Source organism: Hypanus sabinus, chromosome 12 (assembly GCF_030144855.1).
Source record: "Hypanus sabinus isolate sHypSab1 chromosome 12, sHypSab1.hap1, whole genome shotgun sequence".
Lineage (NCBI taxonomy): Eukaryota > Metazoa > Chordata > Chondrichthyes > Myliobatiformes > Dasyatidae > Hypanus > Hypanus sabinus.
Window position 1 is genome coordinate 33,687,586 of NC_082717.1, and position 18,277 is coordinate 33,705,862.

General features: G+C 39.1%; 1 protein-coding gene across 4 annotated transcripts in view; it reads left to right on the forward strand.

Annotated features, from left to right (window-relative positions):
• prkcea (protein kinase C, epsilon a) overlaps nucleotides 1-18,277 on the forward strand; it is a 616,772-nt gene that overhangs the window by 381,378 nt on the left and 217,117 nt on the right. For 3 of the 4 annotated variants that reach the window (XM_059985743.1, XM_059985740.1, XM_059985742.1), the window contains exons 8-11: nucleotides 6,697-6,771; nucleotides 7,248-7,344; nucleotides 9,502-9,707; nucleotides 12,475-12,648. In XM_059985743.1, the coding sequence (XP_059841726.1) occupies nucleotides 6,697-6,771; nucleotides 7,248-7,344; nucleotides 9,502-9,707; nucleotides 12,475-12,648 (552 nt within the window). The remainder of the gene's footprint in view (nucleotides 1-6,696; nucleotides 6,772-7,247; nucleotides 7,345-9,501; nucleotides 9,708-12,474; nucleotides 12,649-18,277) is intronic. The other variant, XM_059985741.1, reaches the window with a different exon arrangement.

Consider the following 18,277-nt stretch of genomic DNA (forward strand, 5'->3'; position numbering starts at 1 on the left):
TCATATTCTGCATGGAGGCTGGTGACCAGTGGAGTGCCTCAGGAGTCTATTCTGGGACCCTTACTCTTTGTGATTTTTATAAATGACCTGGATGAAGAAGTGGAAGAATGGGTTGGTAAATATGCTGATGACACAAAGGTTGGGGGTGTTGTGTATAGTGTGGAGGGCTGTCAGAGGCGACAGCAGGACATTGATTGGATGCAAAACTGGGCTGAGAAGTGGCAGATGGAGTTCAACCCAGATAAGTGTGAGGTGGTTCATTTTGCTAGGTCAAATATGATGCCAGAATATAGCATTAACGGTAAGACTCTTGGCAGTGTGGAGGATCAGAAGGATCTAGCGGTCCAAGTCCACAGGACACTCAAAGCGGCTGCGCAGGTTGACTCTGTGGTTAAGAAGACATACGGTGCATTGGCCTTCATCAACTGTGGGATTGAGTTTAAGAGTCGAGAGGTAATGTTACAGCTTTATAGGACACTGGTCAAACCCCACTTGGAGAACTGTGCTCAGTTCTGGTTGCCTCACTACAGGAAGGACGTGGAAACCATAGAAAGGGTGCAGAGGAGATTTACAAAGACGTCACCTGGATTAGGGAGCATGCCTTATGAGAATAAGTTGAGTGAACTCAGCCTTTTCTTCTTTGAGCGATGGAGGATGAGAGGTGACCTGATAGAGGTATATAAGATAATGAGAAGCATTGATCGTGTGGATAGTCAGAGGCTTTTCCCCAGGGCTGAAATGGCTAGCATGATAGGGCATAGTTTTAAGGTGCTTGGAGGTAGGTACAGAGGAGATGTAAGGGGTAAGTTTTTTACGCAGAGAGTGGTGAGTGCATGGAATGGGTTGCCAGCGGCGGTGGTGGAGGCAGAAATGATAGAGTCTTTTAAGAGACTCCTGGATAGGTACATGGAGCTTAGAAAAATAGAGGGCTATGAGTAAGCCTAGGTAGTTCTAAGGTAAGGATATGCTTAGCACAGCTTTGGGGGCTGAAGGGCCTGTATTGTGCTGTAGGTTTTCTATGTTCTAAATAGATGTCCCTCTATTCTGAGGCTATGCCCTCTGGTTCTAGACTCCCCCACGATAGGAAACATCCTCTCCACATCCTCTCTCTTCAGGCCTTTCAATATTCACTAGTATTCACTGAGAACACCTGTCATCTTCTAAACTTCAACAAGTACAGGCCCAGAGCTATCAAAAGCTCATGCATTAACCCTTTCATTCTGTGATAATTCTCGTGAACCTCCAGTGGAGCCTGTCTAACGTCAGCACATCTTTTCTTAGAGAAGGGGTCCAAACCTGCTCACAATACTCCAAGTGTGGTCTAACCAATGCCTTGTAAAACTTCAGCATTACATCCTTACTTTTGAATTCTAGTCCTCTCAAAGTGAATGCTAACATTACATTTGCCTTCCTTACCGCTGACTCACCCTGCAAGTTGACCTTTAGGGAATTTTGCACGAGGACTCCCAAGATCCTTTGCACCTTTGGATTTTTGTATTTTCTCCCCGTTAAGAAAATAGTTCACTCTAAATTCTTTCTACCAAAATGCCTGACCATACACTTCCATACATTGTATTCCATCTGCCAATTATTTGCCTGTTCTCCAAATCTGTCTATGGCAATTCCTTCTGCAGACACCCTGCTTCCTCAACACTACTTGCCCCTCCACCTATCTTTCTATCATCCACAAACGTGGCCATTAATTCCTTCACCCAAATCAATGATATGTAATGTGAACAGAAGCGATCCCAGCACCAACTCCTATGGCACACCACTTGTCCCCAGCAGCCAACCAGAAAAGGCTCCCTTTGCCTCCTGCCAATCAGCCAATCTTCTGTCTATACTAGACTGATGAAAAATACTTAAGTTTGTCTGCCATGTCTTTGTTCCCCCATTACTACCTCTCCAGCATGATTTCCAATGGTCCGATATCCATTTTTGTTTTGCTTTTATTCTTTATATATCTGATCATTTTTTGTGCTCTCTTCTATTTTATAGGGTAGCTTATCTGCAATTTTCATCCTTTCTCTCTTTATGGCCTTTTTGGTTGCCTTTTATTGGTTTGAAAAGCTTCCCAATCCTGTACCTTCCCACTAATTTTTGCTATTTTATGCCTTGTCTTTTATTTTTATGCCATCTTTGACTGCCCTTGTTTGTACTGGTGGTGTCATCCTCCCTCTAGAATATTTCTTCATTCTGCATACTACTTTTCTGCTGTATTGGAATGCCTCCCAGAAACTCCAGCCATTTCTGTTCTACCATCGTCCCTGCTAGTGTTCCCTTCCAATCTACTTTGGCCAGCTCCTCTCTCATGCTTTTGTAATTCCCTTTACTCTACAATAATACTGATACATCTGACTTTCACTGCTGCTTCTTAAACTACAGCATGAATTCTATCATATTCTGTTCACCGTCTCTCAGGGTTCCTTTACATTAAGCTCCCTAATCAAATTTGGGCCATTACATAACACACAATCCAGCATTAACATTCCCCTCATGGACTCAACCACAAACTGCTCTGAATAGCCATCTTGTAGGCATTCTACAAATTCCCTCTCTTAAAATCCTGTAGCAACCTGACTTTCCCAATCAACATACCTATTGTAGTCCCCCATGACTGTTGCAATATTGCCACTTTTACATGCCTTTTATATCTCCCATAGAAATTTGTACCCCACATCTTTGCTGCTGTTCAGAGGCATGTATATAACTCCCACCAGGGTCTTTTTACCCTTGCAGTTTCTTATCTCTACCAAAAAGGACTCTACATTTTCCAGTCCTATGTCACCTTTTATTAAGGATTTTATTTTATTTTATTACCAACAGTCACCCTCAGATAGGCACCCTCTGCCTATCTGCCTATTCTTGAATGTTAAGCTCCCAACTGTGATCTTTCAGCCATGACTTGGCAATGCCAATCTCTAACTGTGCTTCAAGATAATCCTCCTTGTGCTGTGTACTTGAAGTCCTGTATTCATCGCCCTTTTCGATTTTGATGCCCTGTTACACTCATTTCTCTGACTGCAATTTTGTCCTTCCTTGCAGTCTCACTACGCACTGCATCTAATTTATATGACAACTGTCCCATTCTCAACACTTTCACTCTAGTTTCCATCCATCTAATAAGTTAGCTTAAACCCTCTCCAACAGCTCTAGCAAATTTGCCTGCTAGGATGTTGGTTCCCAGTGGGTTCAGGTGTAACCTGTCATTTTTGTAAAGGTCATACCTTCCCCAGAAGAAAACCCAATTATCCAGAAATCTGAAACCTGCCCCCTGCACCAATTCCTCTGCCACTCATTCGTCTGCCAAATCATCCTATTCTTGCCCTAACTGGTGCATGGCAGATTACTTCCCTGGAGGTCTGCTTGTCACCTTTCTACCTATCTCCCTATATTCTCTTTTCCTTTTCCTAAGTGTGTCCTTGGTACCAATATGTACCACAACTTTTGTCTGTTCACCCTCCCCCTTTAGAATGCTGTGGACTTGATCTAAGACATCCCTGATTTTGCCACTTGTGAGGCAACATACCATTCAGGTGTTCCTTTTATATCCACAGAGCTTGCTGTCTGCTCCTCTAAATATGAAATCCCTGATCATGGCTGCATTCCCCCTTTTCCACCCTGCTTCCCTTTTGAGCCACAGAGAGACTCAGTGCCAGAGATCAGATCATTCCCAAGAAGCAGATCCAAAGTGGTATACTTATTATTGAGGGGAACGGCTAATGAGATACTCTGCACTGGCTATCTATTCATTTTCCCTCTCCTTATGTTTATCCAGGTAAATGCCTTTTGCAACTTAGGGGGCAATTCTGTCTCTGGAGCTCCTATCAGTCACCTCCTTATTTTCCCAAATGAGCTAATGGTCATCCAGCTGCAGCTCCAGTTCCTTAGCTAGTCTCTTTAAGGAGCTGCAGCTCAGTACACGGTGGAAATGTTATCAGGGAGACTGGAGATCTTCTGAAGTTTCCACATCTCACACAAGGAATGGTACACTAACTCATTCTCAGCACACTAACAATGTACTAACAAGAAAAAAAACTTACTAGAAACTTATTTTGAATGTCCGCCTGTGCCTGCCCCACCCTATTTTCACCTAGACCTATTGAACCAAAGTCTGACCACTCTATTACTGTCCATTCCCACAATGGCTGCTCGGCTTATACCTCATTTATTTTTATTAGCCTCTGCTGAGTGCTTAACGGATCGTTATGCGTGCAGCCCACTGAAAAGTCCTGAGCTGCGTCACCAATGAATGACCTCTCGTGCTGATTGCAGACCAGCAAACAGTCCCAGACGTACCCGAGATCTTTTTAAGCTTTGCGCTGTCACCAATGAATGGCCTTTCTTGTGCTGATTGTAGCCCACCGAGACCAGAGATACAGCGTCAATTTCAAGACAGCTATCTGCACAATTGTTCATTGAAATGAATGAATGTGAAGATATTTATTCTCCCTTCAATGCTTTTTGAATTTCAACCTGATGGATTAAAGTGTAATTGTTATAAGTATGGTAAGGTGCAAAAACAAATCTATACAGGCCATTAAAGCTTCAGACATGGTTCTTGATCTCTGCTAACTTATTTAAATTCATGTGGAGTGATAATACTATTGTTCTGGTGGTCCTCATTAGCTGGGAGTGAGGAGGAGGAAGAAAGATAATACAAGGTTCTGACTTAGGATCTTGCCTGCTAGCAAGATACAAGTGCACTGGCTGTACCATAGAGAAGTCAGCATGTTCCAGATGGGGGAGGAGAAAGCAAAGAACAAAAAAATAAGCCTAAAGAAATTTGTTTAGTATTCTTCCTTTGAAATATAAATGATTTTTAAGCATTGCACATGAAATTCATTCATTTCTAAGCTTGGTTAAATGTAAAGACTGGATAGTTCTTATCATTATCGATTTTATTTCATGTAGATCGTCAAAAGCTCTGTTGATAGTCTCCATCAACATTGCAGTTTTTTTGGGGGGGGAAGGTTATTTTTAATTCATAAATCTGAAACTATTTTAAACCAGTTGTAAAACAGAGTGAATATACATAAAAATCTAAATTTACATAAAAATTGAAACCAGCAGAAATACTTTAAAGGTCAGAGAGTGTCATTCATTACAGCATAATGACTGATTTGGCTGTTCTATTAAGTTTTATCATGTTAGGAATTTAATTCAACCCAATGTATTAATTACTCACAAACCTCATTGGGACTATAGATGTGTATGAAATAATGAGGGGCAGAGATGGGGAGAATCCACACAGTCCTTTATCCCCAAGGTTGGGAATCCAGCGGACATGGGTTTAAAGTGAGAGAGAGATTTTTAATAGGAACCTGAAGGGCAACTTTTTCACTCAGACTGTCATTTATGAAATGAGCTGCCAGAGGAAGTGATTGAGGCAAGTACATTAAAAACATGTAAAAGGCACTTGGGCAGATAAAGGGAAGGAAAAGTTTAGGGGGATATGGGCCAAACACAGTCCATGGGACGAGCTTAGATAAGCATCTTGATTGCCATGGACTGGTTGGGTCAAAGGGTATATTTCCATGCTCCATGAATGTAAGAGTGTTCTCAACCTATCCATATCTGTCATTCCTGTCCTGTTTTGGTGCTTAATCCAAATGTTTATTAGGTCATAATTCTAAAATTTCTCAAGATGGGAATATTTTTATTAATATTGTGAGAAGTAATAAAATAATAACTATTTATTCCTTTCACTTATCATTTTTCCTCTTTCCACAATGGCACAGAACCTGCTCTATATCAATGAATTAACTTTGGAATGAATGTTGGCAGACATCCATTCTCATCTCAGTGTTCATAATGTTACACTGTACCGTGTCACTGTGTGTCTTTTGTCAGCAGTAATCTGCCCCAGGACAGTCAGCTGTTTTATTAACTTTTTGGTGAGTACTGCCATAGAAAAGTTGAGGCAGTACCAGTGAGGACATTGTAAATAAAGATTAGATTATTATGGCATTCATTTTTATCTTCCAGTACACAAGGAGTTAACTAACTTGTTGTCTCGTATGATCGCTATTTTCCCATGGCCTTGAGGCAGAGTGTATTTCGGAGCTCCCTAATCCATTCAGCTCTGCTCCTTGTCCTGTTTTTGTTGGTCTATTTCTGCCAATCTTATAACCTTTGGAATGAAGATCAACTTTTTTTTTTACCTTCACTTAAGCAGATGAAGACAAAAATCCAAGCAACGTTTTAAGTACTAAAACATTATTAACTATTTAAAAAACGATTATTATGTCACCTATCATAAAGAATGGAGATGATAAACAGTAGGAAATTATAAATGTTACCATGGAGAAATTGTTAGATCTCATTGCACATTAGAGTTTTGCACATGCCCACTGATAAATAGACCAACTCATGTCTTCTGCTGTGTCTCCGCAGCTGAAAATTGTGTGTTCTAATTTTAAAGTTATAAAACATTCCAAAGCAAGTATCTGAAATAATTTGGTATCTTATGCCTTCTTTGCAAATGTTGAGCTCGACCCCTTCCTTCCCTGTACTGTCTCTTGCTGTGCAACCTTTGACTTCAACGAATATTGTTATTCTCAGTGTGATACCAATTTTGATTATTTCTCAGCGCATGGTAATCTGGTCATTAATTTTTTGCAGTATTTTTATATTATTCATCTTTAACCACCATCTGTATTGTTAAGTGCTCATCTACTATTACATTGCGTGCAGGGAGATGTCATTGTAAATCAACTGGAGGTTTGGGAAATTACAAGGCAGAAACATAAATACTCAAGCAGACTTGATGTACGTGAGAAAATTCCTTCATTCACTCTTTTCTGCGTACACTGTGGATGTAGAATCCAAACAATTTCAAAATGTTCTTTTTCAATTTGCAATTTCTTTTGTCCTTGCCTGTCACCCTCCCACTTGCCTAGAACAGCTCACAGTACTCTGCAAGTGTGGTCTAACCAGTCCTTTGGAAAGCTGCAGCAGAATTTCTGTATATAAAGGCCAGCATTCCATACAACATTTTTGACTATTTTGTAAACAATGGTCAACTCTCTCCAGTTTTGAACTTAACATTTTGAACAGTTCGGTATAATTGAATATGAAACAAATATGCCATGATATATAAAATAATTCAGTAATCATTTTCAAGTGAATCTAGTGTACATTAAATGATTTTTCTATTTATTATGTGCTCTTAAATTCTGATACAGTATAATCAGAATGATTATACTGGCATCATTGATATATCTACACACTTCCTTTTCGTTTAGTTTAACACAGGTCCTGATCCACAGCAAACAGCTCCAGGAGCATCACCATCTGATGAAGATAGATCAAAATCAGCCCCAACATCACCTTCTGATCAGGGTAAGTTCAGCTAATTATTTTTCTTTTAGCATTTATGATTCTGAGTTCTGTCACTCCCTATTTTGTATTTGATCAAAGAACCAAAGGTAAAAGACTCACATATTTGCAAATAATATCTTAGTCCAGTGGCATGGGATCACAGTTCAAAATATATAAACACAATTGCTCACTTGATGTTGTAAGATGGATCTTCATATGGAGATACATTTTTAGTTGCTCACTATTTAGAGTAGAATATTAGGAATTTTTTTCTGATATTGACCTGAAATTAAACAAACTGTTTCAGCTGAATGATAGGCAGGCAGTTCAATTATTTCTCAATGGCAAGCAAAAGATTTACAGAAAATTCAGAGAAGGAAATATGCCTTTTATCCATTATTGGGCTTGGGTGCATTTAGCATTTTTGAATTGGCTGCTCTTGGTTGGTAAATTATACCTCCTAAAATACCAAGAAGTTGGCTCATCCCCATCTTCTTATGCAGAGTCAAGGATGCTGGACTTATCAGTGATATTCAAAGTAAGTTTTATTATCAAAGTACATATGTCACCATATACAACCCTGAGATACATCTTCTTGTGGGCATTCTCATCAAATCTATAGAATACTAACTATTACAGGATCAATAAAAGATCAACCAGAATGCAGAAAACGAGCAACAGTGCAAATGCAAATATAAATAAATAGCAATAAACAGCAAGAGCATGAGATAATGAGTTAAAGAGACCTTGAAAGTGAGATCATTGGTTGTGGGAACATTTCAATGATAGGGCAAGTGAAGTTGAATATAGTTATATCCACTGGTTCAAGAGCCTGATGTGTGGGGGGCAGTAACTGTTCTTGAACCTGATAGCAGAAGTTCTGAGGCTCTTGTACCTTCTACTTGATTCAACAATGAGAAGAGAGCATGACCTGGGTGGCGGGGATCTCTGATGATGGATGTTGCTTTCCTTCAATGGTGTTTCATGTAGATGTACTAAATGATTAGGGAGGACTTTACCAGTATTTACTGGGCCTAATCCACTACATTTTGTAGGTTTTTCCATTCAAGTGCATTGGAGTTTTCAGAATAGTTGTGTTGCCAGTCAATATGCTCTCCACTACTTATCCTTAGAAGTTGGTCAAAATTTTAAATGTAATGCCAAATCTCTGCAAACTCCTGAAGAAGTAGAGGCGGTGCTGTGTTTTCTTCGTAATTGCACTTGCGGACTGGGTCCGGGCGCCATAGTGACTGGAAATGCTGCATCTCAGTAAATAAATAAATTATTCTCACTGTCCATGCTGAAAATTCTGTTTTTTGATGCATCACTGCCAACACCATTCGTGTGTGTGCTCGAAAGGTGATGATTAATTTTTTTTCTGTAATTACATCAATTTTGTAGTGAAGCAATTGGGGTAGTTCTATTACAGGGAATTCCTGCACTTTAGCCAGTCAATTATGAAGAAAAAAGAACTGGAGTTTCACAAGTCAATACCACTTCTGTGAAAAATTGGTGGTGAAGCCCACAGCTGCATCAGTTCATGAAAATTACCTAGCTGTGGCAATCAACTTCACAAAAACTGGGGCACATTAAACCAGAGATGAAAGGTACAGAGCCCAATTAGAAAAGAATATTAGAAAGCTAAGGAGAAATTTGTGGCTGGGATTTAAAATTATCAGCCCTTTAAAGGAAGGAGGGAACAACTGTTTCCACTGAAGATAACAGCTAATATACTTTTAGATTGAGAAGAAAGCAAGTCATTTATTAAACTTTTTCTCAAGATTGTCTGTCGATTCTGATTTTGTAATAGATTCAAAGATAGATGTGAGTGTCATTAAGAATTATTGAAATGGTGTGGGAAAATCAGAGGGATGCATTCAACAGAGGGGTGTGTTGGAGAGACCATATCTGCCAAAGAGGCTTCTTTTGTATTGAGATGTTCTCTCCTTCCAAGTATGTTGCCACCATTTATGCAACTTCTTACAGCATGTTATAGGAGGTGTTGGTAAGAGTATAAGACCAGGTTCCTTTCATGCATCATTTCAGAAATGCTTCATTGGCTGTGCAAACTTTGACCTTATAAAGCTACTATATATGTCCTAAGACGAAGGATGCAAATATTTCTATTAAGTAACAAAAGACATTAAGCCTATAATAAAGTTATCAATCTTCCCACAGAACTAAAAGAACTTGAAAACAACATCAGGAAAGCTCTTTCGTTTGACAATAGAGGGGATGAACACAAAGGAGCAGAAGCAGATAAACAAGTACTGACACCCGGCGAAAATGGGGAAAATGGAGAACTGAGATCATTCCAGACCAGGCATTATAACTTAGAGGACTTCTCCTTCATTAAAGTATTAGGGAAAGGCAGTTTTGGCAAGGTGAGTGTTCCACAGCACAGACATAACACACTGCAAATTCGGTAACCAGTGTCCCTTTCAGCACTATATATGTCAGGGAGATATTCAGCAAATAAATGTTTATTTTCTCATTTACTGCATGTTATTGTAGTTTCTTTCACACTTGCTTTCTTTGAAGTCCGTCGCAAATCTTTTTTCATTTGGTTTGATTGAACCCTCAACCTAAAGTGGAACCCTCACTGTGATGCATTGTGTGCATGTGTTATTCCCAATGGTAGTACATCTGCCATTGTCCAAGACAATGTGAGTTAATAGTTTCAATCACAGGACTATGGTTGGACCACTGCAGTTAACCTCTATGCCCTTTGTATAAAAGATTATCAACAGAGTGTCCAGTATTAATTACTGACTCTTGCTGAATATCTTTCAAAGTCTATTCAATGCCATAATGCAGTTTTTAAGATAATGTAAAAAGATTGTAACTCCAACTTGAAATGGAATTATATCTCTATATAATTTAGAGGCACATAAAATCTTTATATACTGTATAAAGTTCGCTGTTCCTGCTTACAAGCTATACTTTACATAGTGTAAGATTTTTAGTGTGTCGTGGTACTTATTTCTTCTAATAACTGTTAATATTGTGAACAAGCAAGTAATACAAGATCCCTGCAAAATACAAAACTTTTTTTTGAATGTATGTCAGTGGTTAAAAGATCATGCATTAGGTTTGCTCACTGCCATTCTGATTACTTGGCATTGCAAAAAGCAATACTTTCAGCATTAATTCTGTCATTATATAATAAAAGTAAGGCCTAAAGTTATGCAACCTTCAGGATGAAATCAGGTAAAAATTCTAAAATGATTATAAAGTATTGCATGTGTTTTGTACTTATGATTTAGGGATATATCATGTATTATACTATAAACAATTGGAGTATTGAAGGAAGTAGGAAAAGGCTCAAATTTAAAGTATATCTTGCAGTGACCTTGCCTGAACCTCTCAGTAAAGGGTGAACAAGTTATACTCAGTGTTGCAAAGGAGATCACAATGTCTTTATAGGGATGTGGTCAGGTAGTAAAAGGTGACAACCTCAACAAGTTTCATAGACCTGATCATTCTCCCTCAATATAAGAGACAGACCAATAATTGTTCTTATTAGTAATTGTTATTTTTTAATCAGTCATTTGTACTTTTGATTCCATTCTTTACAATATTATGGAATTGTGGTTACCAAGGCAACTAATCTGTGCATTTTATAACATACAAACAAAATCAACTTAAGGATGTCTGTAAAAGTGGGCCACAGTCCCTAAAGCAGGCAGCCTCTAGTAGGCTTTACTATACATCTGCATTCTTTCATTAATCCTGTGCTTTGTCAATCATTATTTTGTTATGAGTGATTTGGGGAAAATTCCTCTTTATACATTTATGAGAAGTAAGTGTTTGAAAATCCATTCAGATTGAAAGTACTTAAGAAACCTTATTCTTTAGCAGAACTGAATTTTATTTAGTGAGTACGGCTGGTTGGCTGTGCTGTACCTGTTTAATGCCAGCTTAACAAAGAGAAAATTGACCCTTGTAGAATCAACACCATCAGAAGGATGCACTCTAGTTTGCTGTCCCATTGGGACTAGCTATCACTATTTGTTTGGAAGGTTAGAGATGAACTGTGAACCAGAATTGTTATTTTATCATGCAGCTTAAAGACGATAGACTTCTGAATCAGTAGTTCAGCCCTGTGTTGTTTAATAAAGAAAAGAATGAAACCAAATTCTCAGCTGATTAGGCAGCATCTCTGGAGAGTGAGATGAGACTAATGTTTTAATGTTAATAACTCTTCATCAAAACAAATGAAAGTTGCTGTGCAGGGTCATGAACTTGAAACGTTCTCCTTTTCTCTCTCCAGAGACATCACCTACCATGTTAAGCATTACCAGCATTTTGTAAAAATATTTATCTGTTGGTTTCTTCAAACTCCACATTATCTTCTCTCAATAAAAATAAAATAAATATTTGAGATCTGAATCAGACTTAATATTACCGGCATATATCGTGAAATTTTTGTCTTTGTGGCAACAGTACAATGCCAAACATAATAATAAGGGGAAAAACTGTCTCTGTCTGTGTGTGTGTGTGTGTGTGTGTGTGTGTGTGTGTATACATATAAATAGTGCAAAAATGTTTAAGAAGTAGTGAAGCAATGATGGTTGGGCATGTCCTGGGTGATGAACTATTGAGCACAGAATGTGAACTATTTGGAGAACATTGAACATTTCAGGAGCTGTTACATTGGTAATGCTCATTCTATTTGAAAAGTGGGAAGAAGAATTGTCAGGAGTCCCTACACTCCTTAATTGCTACCCTGTCCTGGCATTGCACCCTGTTTAAATCAGAGGGGGGGTTAAACTACCAATTAGAAATGATTCTAATTCAGAAGTAAAATAAATAAAAGCACATCAGAATTGCAGCTAGCCATGCTTTTACTCAAAATATTTCTGCACCCTTGCATTTTCCAACTATTCTTCTAAGGCCTAGCTAATAGCCCCTACCAGTGAGAAACTTGTATGCTGATGTAGGCTGTTTATCACTATTCTTCAACATCCATAACCCCAGAATTTGTGAAACATGCAAAAAGTTTATGGGATAGAATCACATTATTGCCACCATTTGCTTCAAGTCAATGTGAATATGAGAATCTTAGACAAGGGGATATCAATGAATTCTCATCCCCTGTATATATTCAGTGCTTATGATAAGTAGAGATGTATGTTTTCATTTACATAGGTCATGTTGGCTGAACTGAAAGGTACAGATGAGGTTTATGCCGTAAAGGTGCTAAAGAAGGATGTTATTCTCCAAGATGATGATGTGGACTGCACTATGACTGAGAAGAGAATTCTGGCACTAGCAAGAAGGCATCCTTACTTGACCCAACTCTTCTGCTGCTTTCAAACAAAGGTATTGTGAGCTGAACCAATTCTTAATGCATTACGTTTAATGCAGATGGAATTACTCTTGTTTTTGAAAGATAAATGAATAAAACAGTGAGAAACATGCTTACTGTAAAACCCACATTTCCCAATTAAATCATAAAAATAATAGTCAAGACCTTGAAGGCTATGATCTAAGTGCTGAGATTAATACAGATGGGTGCCTTTGGTCAGCATTGATGTGCTGAGCTGAATGGCTTGTTTCCATGCTGATTCACTCTTTGACTCGATAACAAATCATGGCAGAGCCATTGCAACACTTGAGTGAGTAAAAGAACCATTCATATTTACAAGATTTATGTTTTACCCAAGATCTGGACAGAATTAACTTCCCCAAGTCGACAATCACAATATCACACTTGTCCACAGTATCCCTGGGGTAAGGATCAATTCCAGAGTTTCTGATAAAAATTGCTATTTCTGTACTCACTAATCCCTGTATTTGTGAGCGTTGGTGAGGAAAGTTTGTGCTCAGTTTGCCCACTTTGACTTTCAGTCAGGATTCAATGGGACTAGTGAACAGATGAATGAAATGCCTGAGGAAACTTGTTGAACAGGTCTTTGGTCTGGCATTGAGTATCTTGAGATGAAGGGAAATTAAGGTATGCATCATAGATGATTACAATGAGATTAATGTGTCCATGTTGGCAAAATACTGAGCTAAGTAACTTAATTTTCAGCTTTCAGACTATAGGTTATGTCTCATTTGTGTACATATTTTAAAAATCTGAAGAGGGATTCTACCTTCAACTTCATTCAAGGATTGTGTTCCACGCTACTCTTTGGGTGTATAAAGCTTTTTTTCGTGCATTCTTAAATCCACATCCTTGGGTTGATGACTTTTTTGCAAAGGCGAATAATTCCTTCCCGTAGTCTTCACTCTCATCTTCCCATGGTTCAATATGTTGTGTCTCTGCACAACTAAATATCAATTAAACAAATGTGGGTGATGGCTTTAACTTTGCCAATCACTTTTCCAGCTCTCAGCTTCACCCCACCCCCTCTGGTCTTCTCCTATCATTTTGCATTTTCCCCTCCCCCTCCTACTTTCAAATCTCTTAATATCTTTCCTTTCAGTTAGTCCTGGCGAAGGGTCTCAGCCCAAAACGTCAGCAGTGCTTCTCCCTATAGATGCTGCCTGGCCTGCTGTGTTCCACCAACATTTTGTGTGTGTTAATGACTTTAACTGATGTTTTCCCATTGTAATGAAAGAGAGAGAGTGAACAGTACATGCGCAGACAACAGATCAATACGTAGTGCTACAAGAGTCTATTGTAGTCAGCCTCTGGAATTATGGACAAAGTTGACCCTGTATTCAGCTCCATTTTCTGTTTTACAGCAGACATCTCTATTGTGATCCAGATGATGTTGTAATCTGCTTCAGTTAGACTATGCAGTTCTAGGCATGACATTCACCTCTTGTCAGACTCTGTGTTGTCTGATTCTGTTTTACATTTGGTAACTTTATGCAGTTGCTTAGTTTTGTGTTTGAGACTTTTCATTCGGTTGTGCTATTTGTCTGCGTTGTGCTCTCTCTCTATGTGACCTTGTCTGTGACGCTTTCTGCAGTCTTTTTCTTTGAACCTACAGTCATTTGCATCATGGGAGGATTTGCCACATCATTAACATCTTTGGCTTTTTGCACCATTCAGGGACATTTTGTGCATTTCACATTCTAACCTCCTTGTCTGTACATATTTTGCTGCAGTCTGTAATGATGTTGCAATAGTCAATGCCTGTTCTAAGGTTGGGTCTCTTTCAGATAATAGCTTCTTTGAGTGCTTTGACTATGCATGCCATATACAAGCCTGTTCCTTAATGCATCAGAAAGTCCATCTCTGAAGTCACAGTACTGGAAAAGTTTGCACCATTCTGCAAAGTATTCAGAAATGCTTTCATCTTTTGACTGGTTCCTTTTGTAAAATTGTAACAATTTCATTGAACATCTTGCTTGCTGGCTTTGCAGGAGTTACTAATTTGCATAAGAGACTGTACATTCTTAGACTCATTAAGTTTCTTTTTCTCCTCCATGTTGTTCGCATTACAGTACAGTTCAACCCTCTCAATATACGTCCCAGCCTTCATTAGCACTATCAAATTCGTCAACTTTTCCAACTGAAGCCATCGCCTCACTATTTTTACTTTAAATTCTGCCCCACTTCCACTGTTACTCACACATTCCTTTGTTAGCATCTGAGACAGCTTACTCGTGCTGTTTAACTCTCATTGTTTCAGTCCTAACTGTCAGTGCATTTGGTGATATTTTCTGACATTCAGGTTCATACTTGTCGCCAATTTGTTGTGTCTGTCCAACTACGTATTAACGAAATAAAAGCAGGACCACAAGTTATGGCTTTAACTGGTTTATTCACATTTCAGCAAGATAGAGAATACACATATATAGACAACATCAATATGTAGTGCTAAATTGGGGGGGTGGGGTCATTGCTCTGAAAGAAGTAGATCCATACATTGCACAATAGACCTTGATTATATCTTTCCTTGTATTCCTTTATTTTGAAGAAAATGTTCCTGGCCTACTTATCCTTTCCTCAAAACAGTTACTCATCTACACTTCAACATATTCAAAACATTCCTTTTATCCACCTCAGGTACTTTTGTCAAACACGCGCCCAAATCTGTGAGGACCTCATCAAATGCATTACCCTAATTGACTCTTCTTATTAGCTTCTTTAAAGATTTCAATGAAGTTGGGCAAATGCGACCTTCCCTTCACTAATCTGTACTAATTATGATTTTTGAACATGTTGATATATTCTGTCCCTCAAAATGTTTCCCAATAATTTACCCATTGTTGTTGTCCAGCTGATGGGTTTGTTGTTATCCCGGTTAACCCTTTCTCCTTTTAAACAAGGGTGCCATATTAGTAGTCTTACAGATAAGAGAAAAGCATAAAACGCCCACACCTGTTAGAAGATAATCAGATTTCTAATCTGCTCTCAAACTCCCACTGCATGATGGAGTTTATTGTTACTGATTACTACCAGCTTCAACTTCTCCTGTACAAGATTGCCTGATAATAATCTAAAGCAGTTTCACAAGAACCATTCACTGAATTTAGTGGAAAATTGCCCAGCTGTCATCTGGGGCTCTGATATGAAAGTTCAGAAAATCTTTGATCCACTTCAAGATTTATTTTTAATGTTTTTGTTTAGAATACCAATCATATTGAAGGCACATATTATGCAGTAATGCTCCCTTTACAACAAATTTAAGGCAAAACACCCTTAGATGTCCTGGCAACAGTGTAATCATTTCACTGTTCCATGCTGTTTGCATAATCTGAGAAGGAATGGGATAGTTTAGTTTGTTGCTTTCCCCAGTTTGACTCTGGGAATGGGTTAAGCTCACATATGATTGGGAATGCATGGCTGCAGAAAGAGCTCTTCAGAGGAGCACGATGAAACTTCTTCGCTCTTACAGGGACAGCTCAGGTCTCTAGATTCAGTACTTCATTTTATATTGGGAGGGGAGAGATGACAGTAATTATGTATTTTAAGCTGTTTGTGGTATGTTTGATGAATTGGCTAACTATCTTGCTAATTACTTGAATTGTCCAAAATTGCTCATTTCCTGGACACGGTGTTCTTTTCAAGGCAGTTGCACAGTTCAGCTCAGGGAATTACAACAGTTTTGCTGTGCTTCATATTTTGTTTTCCCCAATAACCTTCCATCTTTATCTGTGGTCAAACAATTGTTAATCGCCTTCATAAATGCAAAAGATTGAAGAAAAGAGATGTCAAAAGGCAGTGGATAACTGACCCTTGTATGATTCTTTAAATTGACATTTGTGAATACAGGTAGTCTGGAAAATTCAGTTTTGCGAATCTGCTCCAGACCAATATTTGATGAGCATTTGCTGATGTTCCAAAGAAAGGTGAATATGTGAATGGTGTAAGATCCAGAGACTGAATGGACAGGAGATTATGGGGTGGGGTTGGGGATGGGCAGAACAGTTTAGATCAAGCTACGTTGGTATTTTGCTGAATTGCAAGTATGTCACTCTCATTTCAGGCTGATTTTGCTGATCTATCATTGTAACTTGTAATTGCATTGTTTAGCTTATCTGTTCGGTTTTCTTCACATGACAGACAATTATCTTCACCTGTGAACAGCTGTGGATACTCTCATTGCATTTAAACTACTGGAGGAGACAAATTCCTGAAACACAGAATGCATCTGTTCTCGTGATGAGACTTTCCATTCCTTGACTTCTGAGATTACCTCTTTCTTCACAAAATGGCAGCTGCCCTCCACTGCTATCAGTGCAGCCATCATCGGCATCTCCTCCATCTCACCTCATCCTCCCTGGTATAACCAGGAAGAGGCTTATGAGCCTCTGCATCCAACACATCATTCTCCACAACTTCTGTCATCTCCAACTTAGAAACATAGAAAATAGCTGCAGGAGTGGGCCATTTGGCCCTTCGAGCCTGCACTGCCATTCAGTGTGATCTTGGCTGATCATCCAACTCAGAACCCTGTACCTGCTTTCTCTCCATACCCCCGATCCCTTTAGCCACAAGGGCCATATCTAACTTCCTCTTAAATATAGCCAATGAACCGGTCTCAACTGTTTCCTGTGGCAGAGAATTCCACAGATTCACCACTCTCTGTGTGAAGAAGTTTAACCTCATCTCGGTCCTAAAAGGCTTCCCCTTTATCCTTAAACTGTGACACTTCGTTCTGGACTTCCCCAACATCGGGAACAATCTTCCTGCATCGAGCCTGTCCAATCCCTTTAGAATTTTATACGTTTCAATAAGATCCCCCCTCAGTCTCCTAAATTCCAGTGAGTATAAGCCTAGTCGATCCAGTCTTTCTTCATATGAAAGTCCTGCCATCCCAGGAATCAATGTGGTGAACTTTCTCTGTACTCCCTCTATGGCTAGAATGACTTTCCTCAGATTAGGGGACCAAAACTACACACAATATTCTAGGTGCGGTCTCACCAAGGCCTTGTACAACTGCAGTAGAACCTCCCTGCTCCTGTACTCAAATCCTTTTGCTATGAATGCCAACATACCATTTGCCTTTTTCACCAGCTGCTGTACCTGCATGCCCACCTTCAATGACTGGTGTACAATGACACCCAGGTCTCGTTGCATCTCCCCTTTTCCTAATCGGCCACCGTTCAGATAATAACCTGTTGTCCTGTTCTTGCAACCAAAGTGGATAACCTCATATTTATCCACATTAAATTGCATCTGCCATGAATTTGCCCACACACCTAACATATCCAAGTCACCCTGCATCCTCTTAGCATCCTCCTCACAGCTAACACCGCCGCACAGCTTCGTGTCATCCGCAAACTTGGAGATGCTGCATTTAATTCCCTCGTCTAAATCATTAATATATATTGTAAACAACTGGGGTCCCAGCACTGAGCCTTGCAGTACCCCACTAGTCACTGCCTGCCATTCTGAAAAGGTCCCATTTACTCCCACTCTTTGTTTTCTGTCTGCCAACCAATTCTCTATCCTCATCAATACCATATCCCCAATACCGTGTGCTTTAAGTTTGCACACTAATCTCCTGTGTGGGACCTTGTCAAAAGCCTTTTGAAAATCTAAATA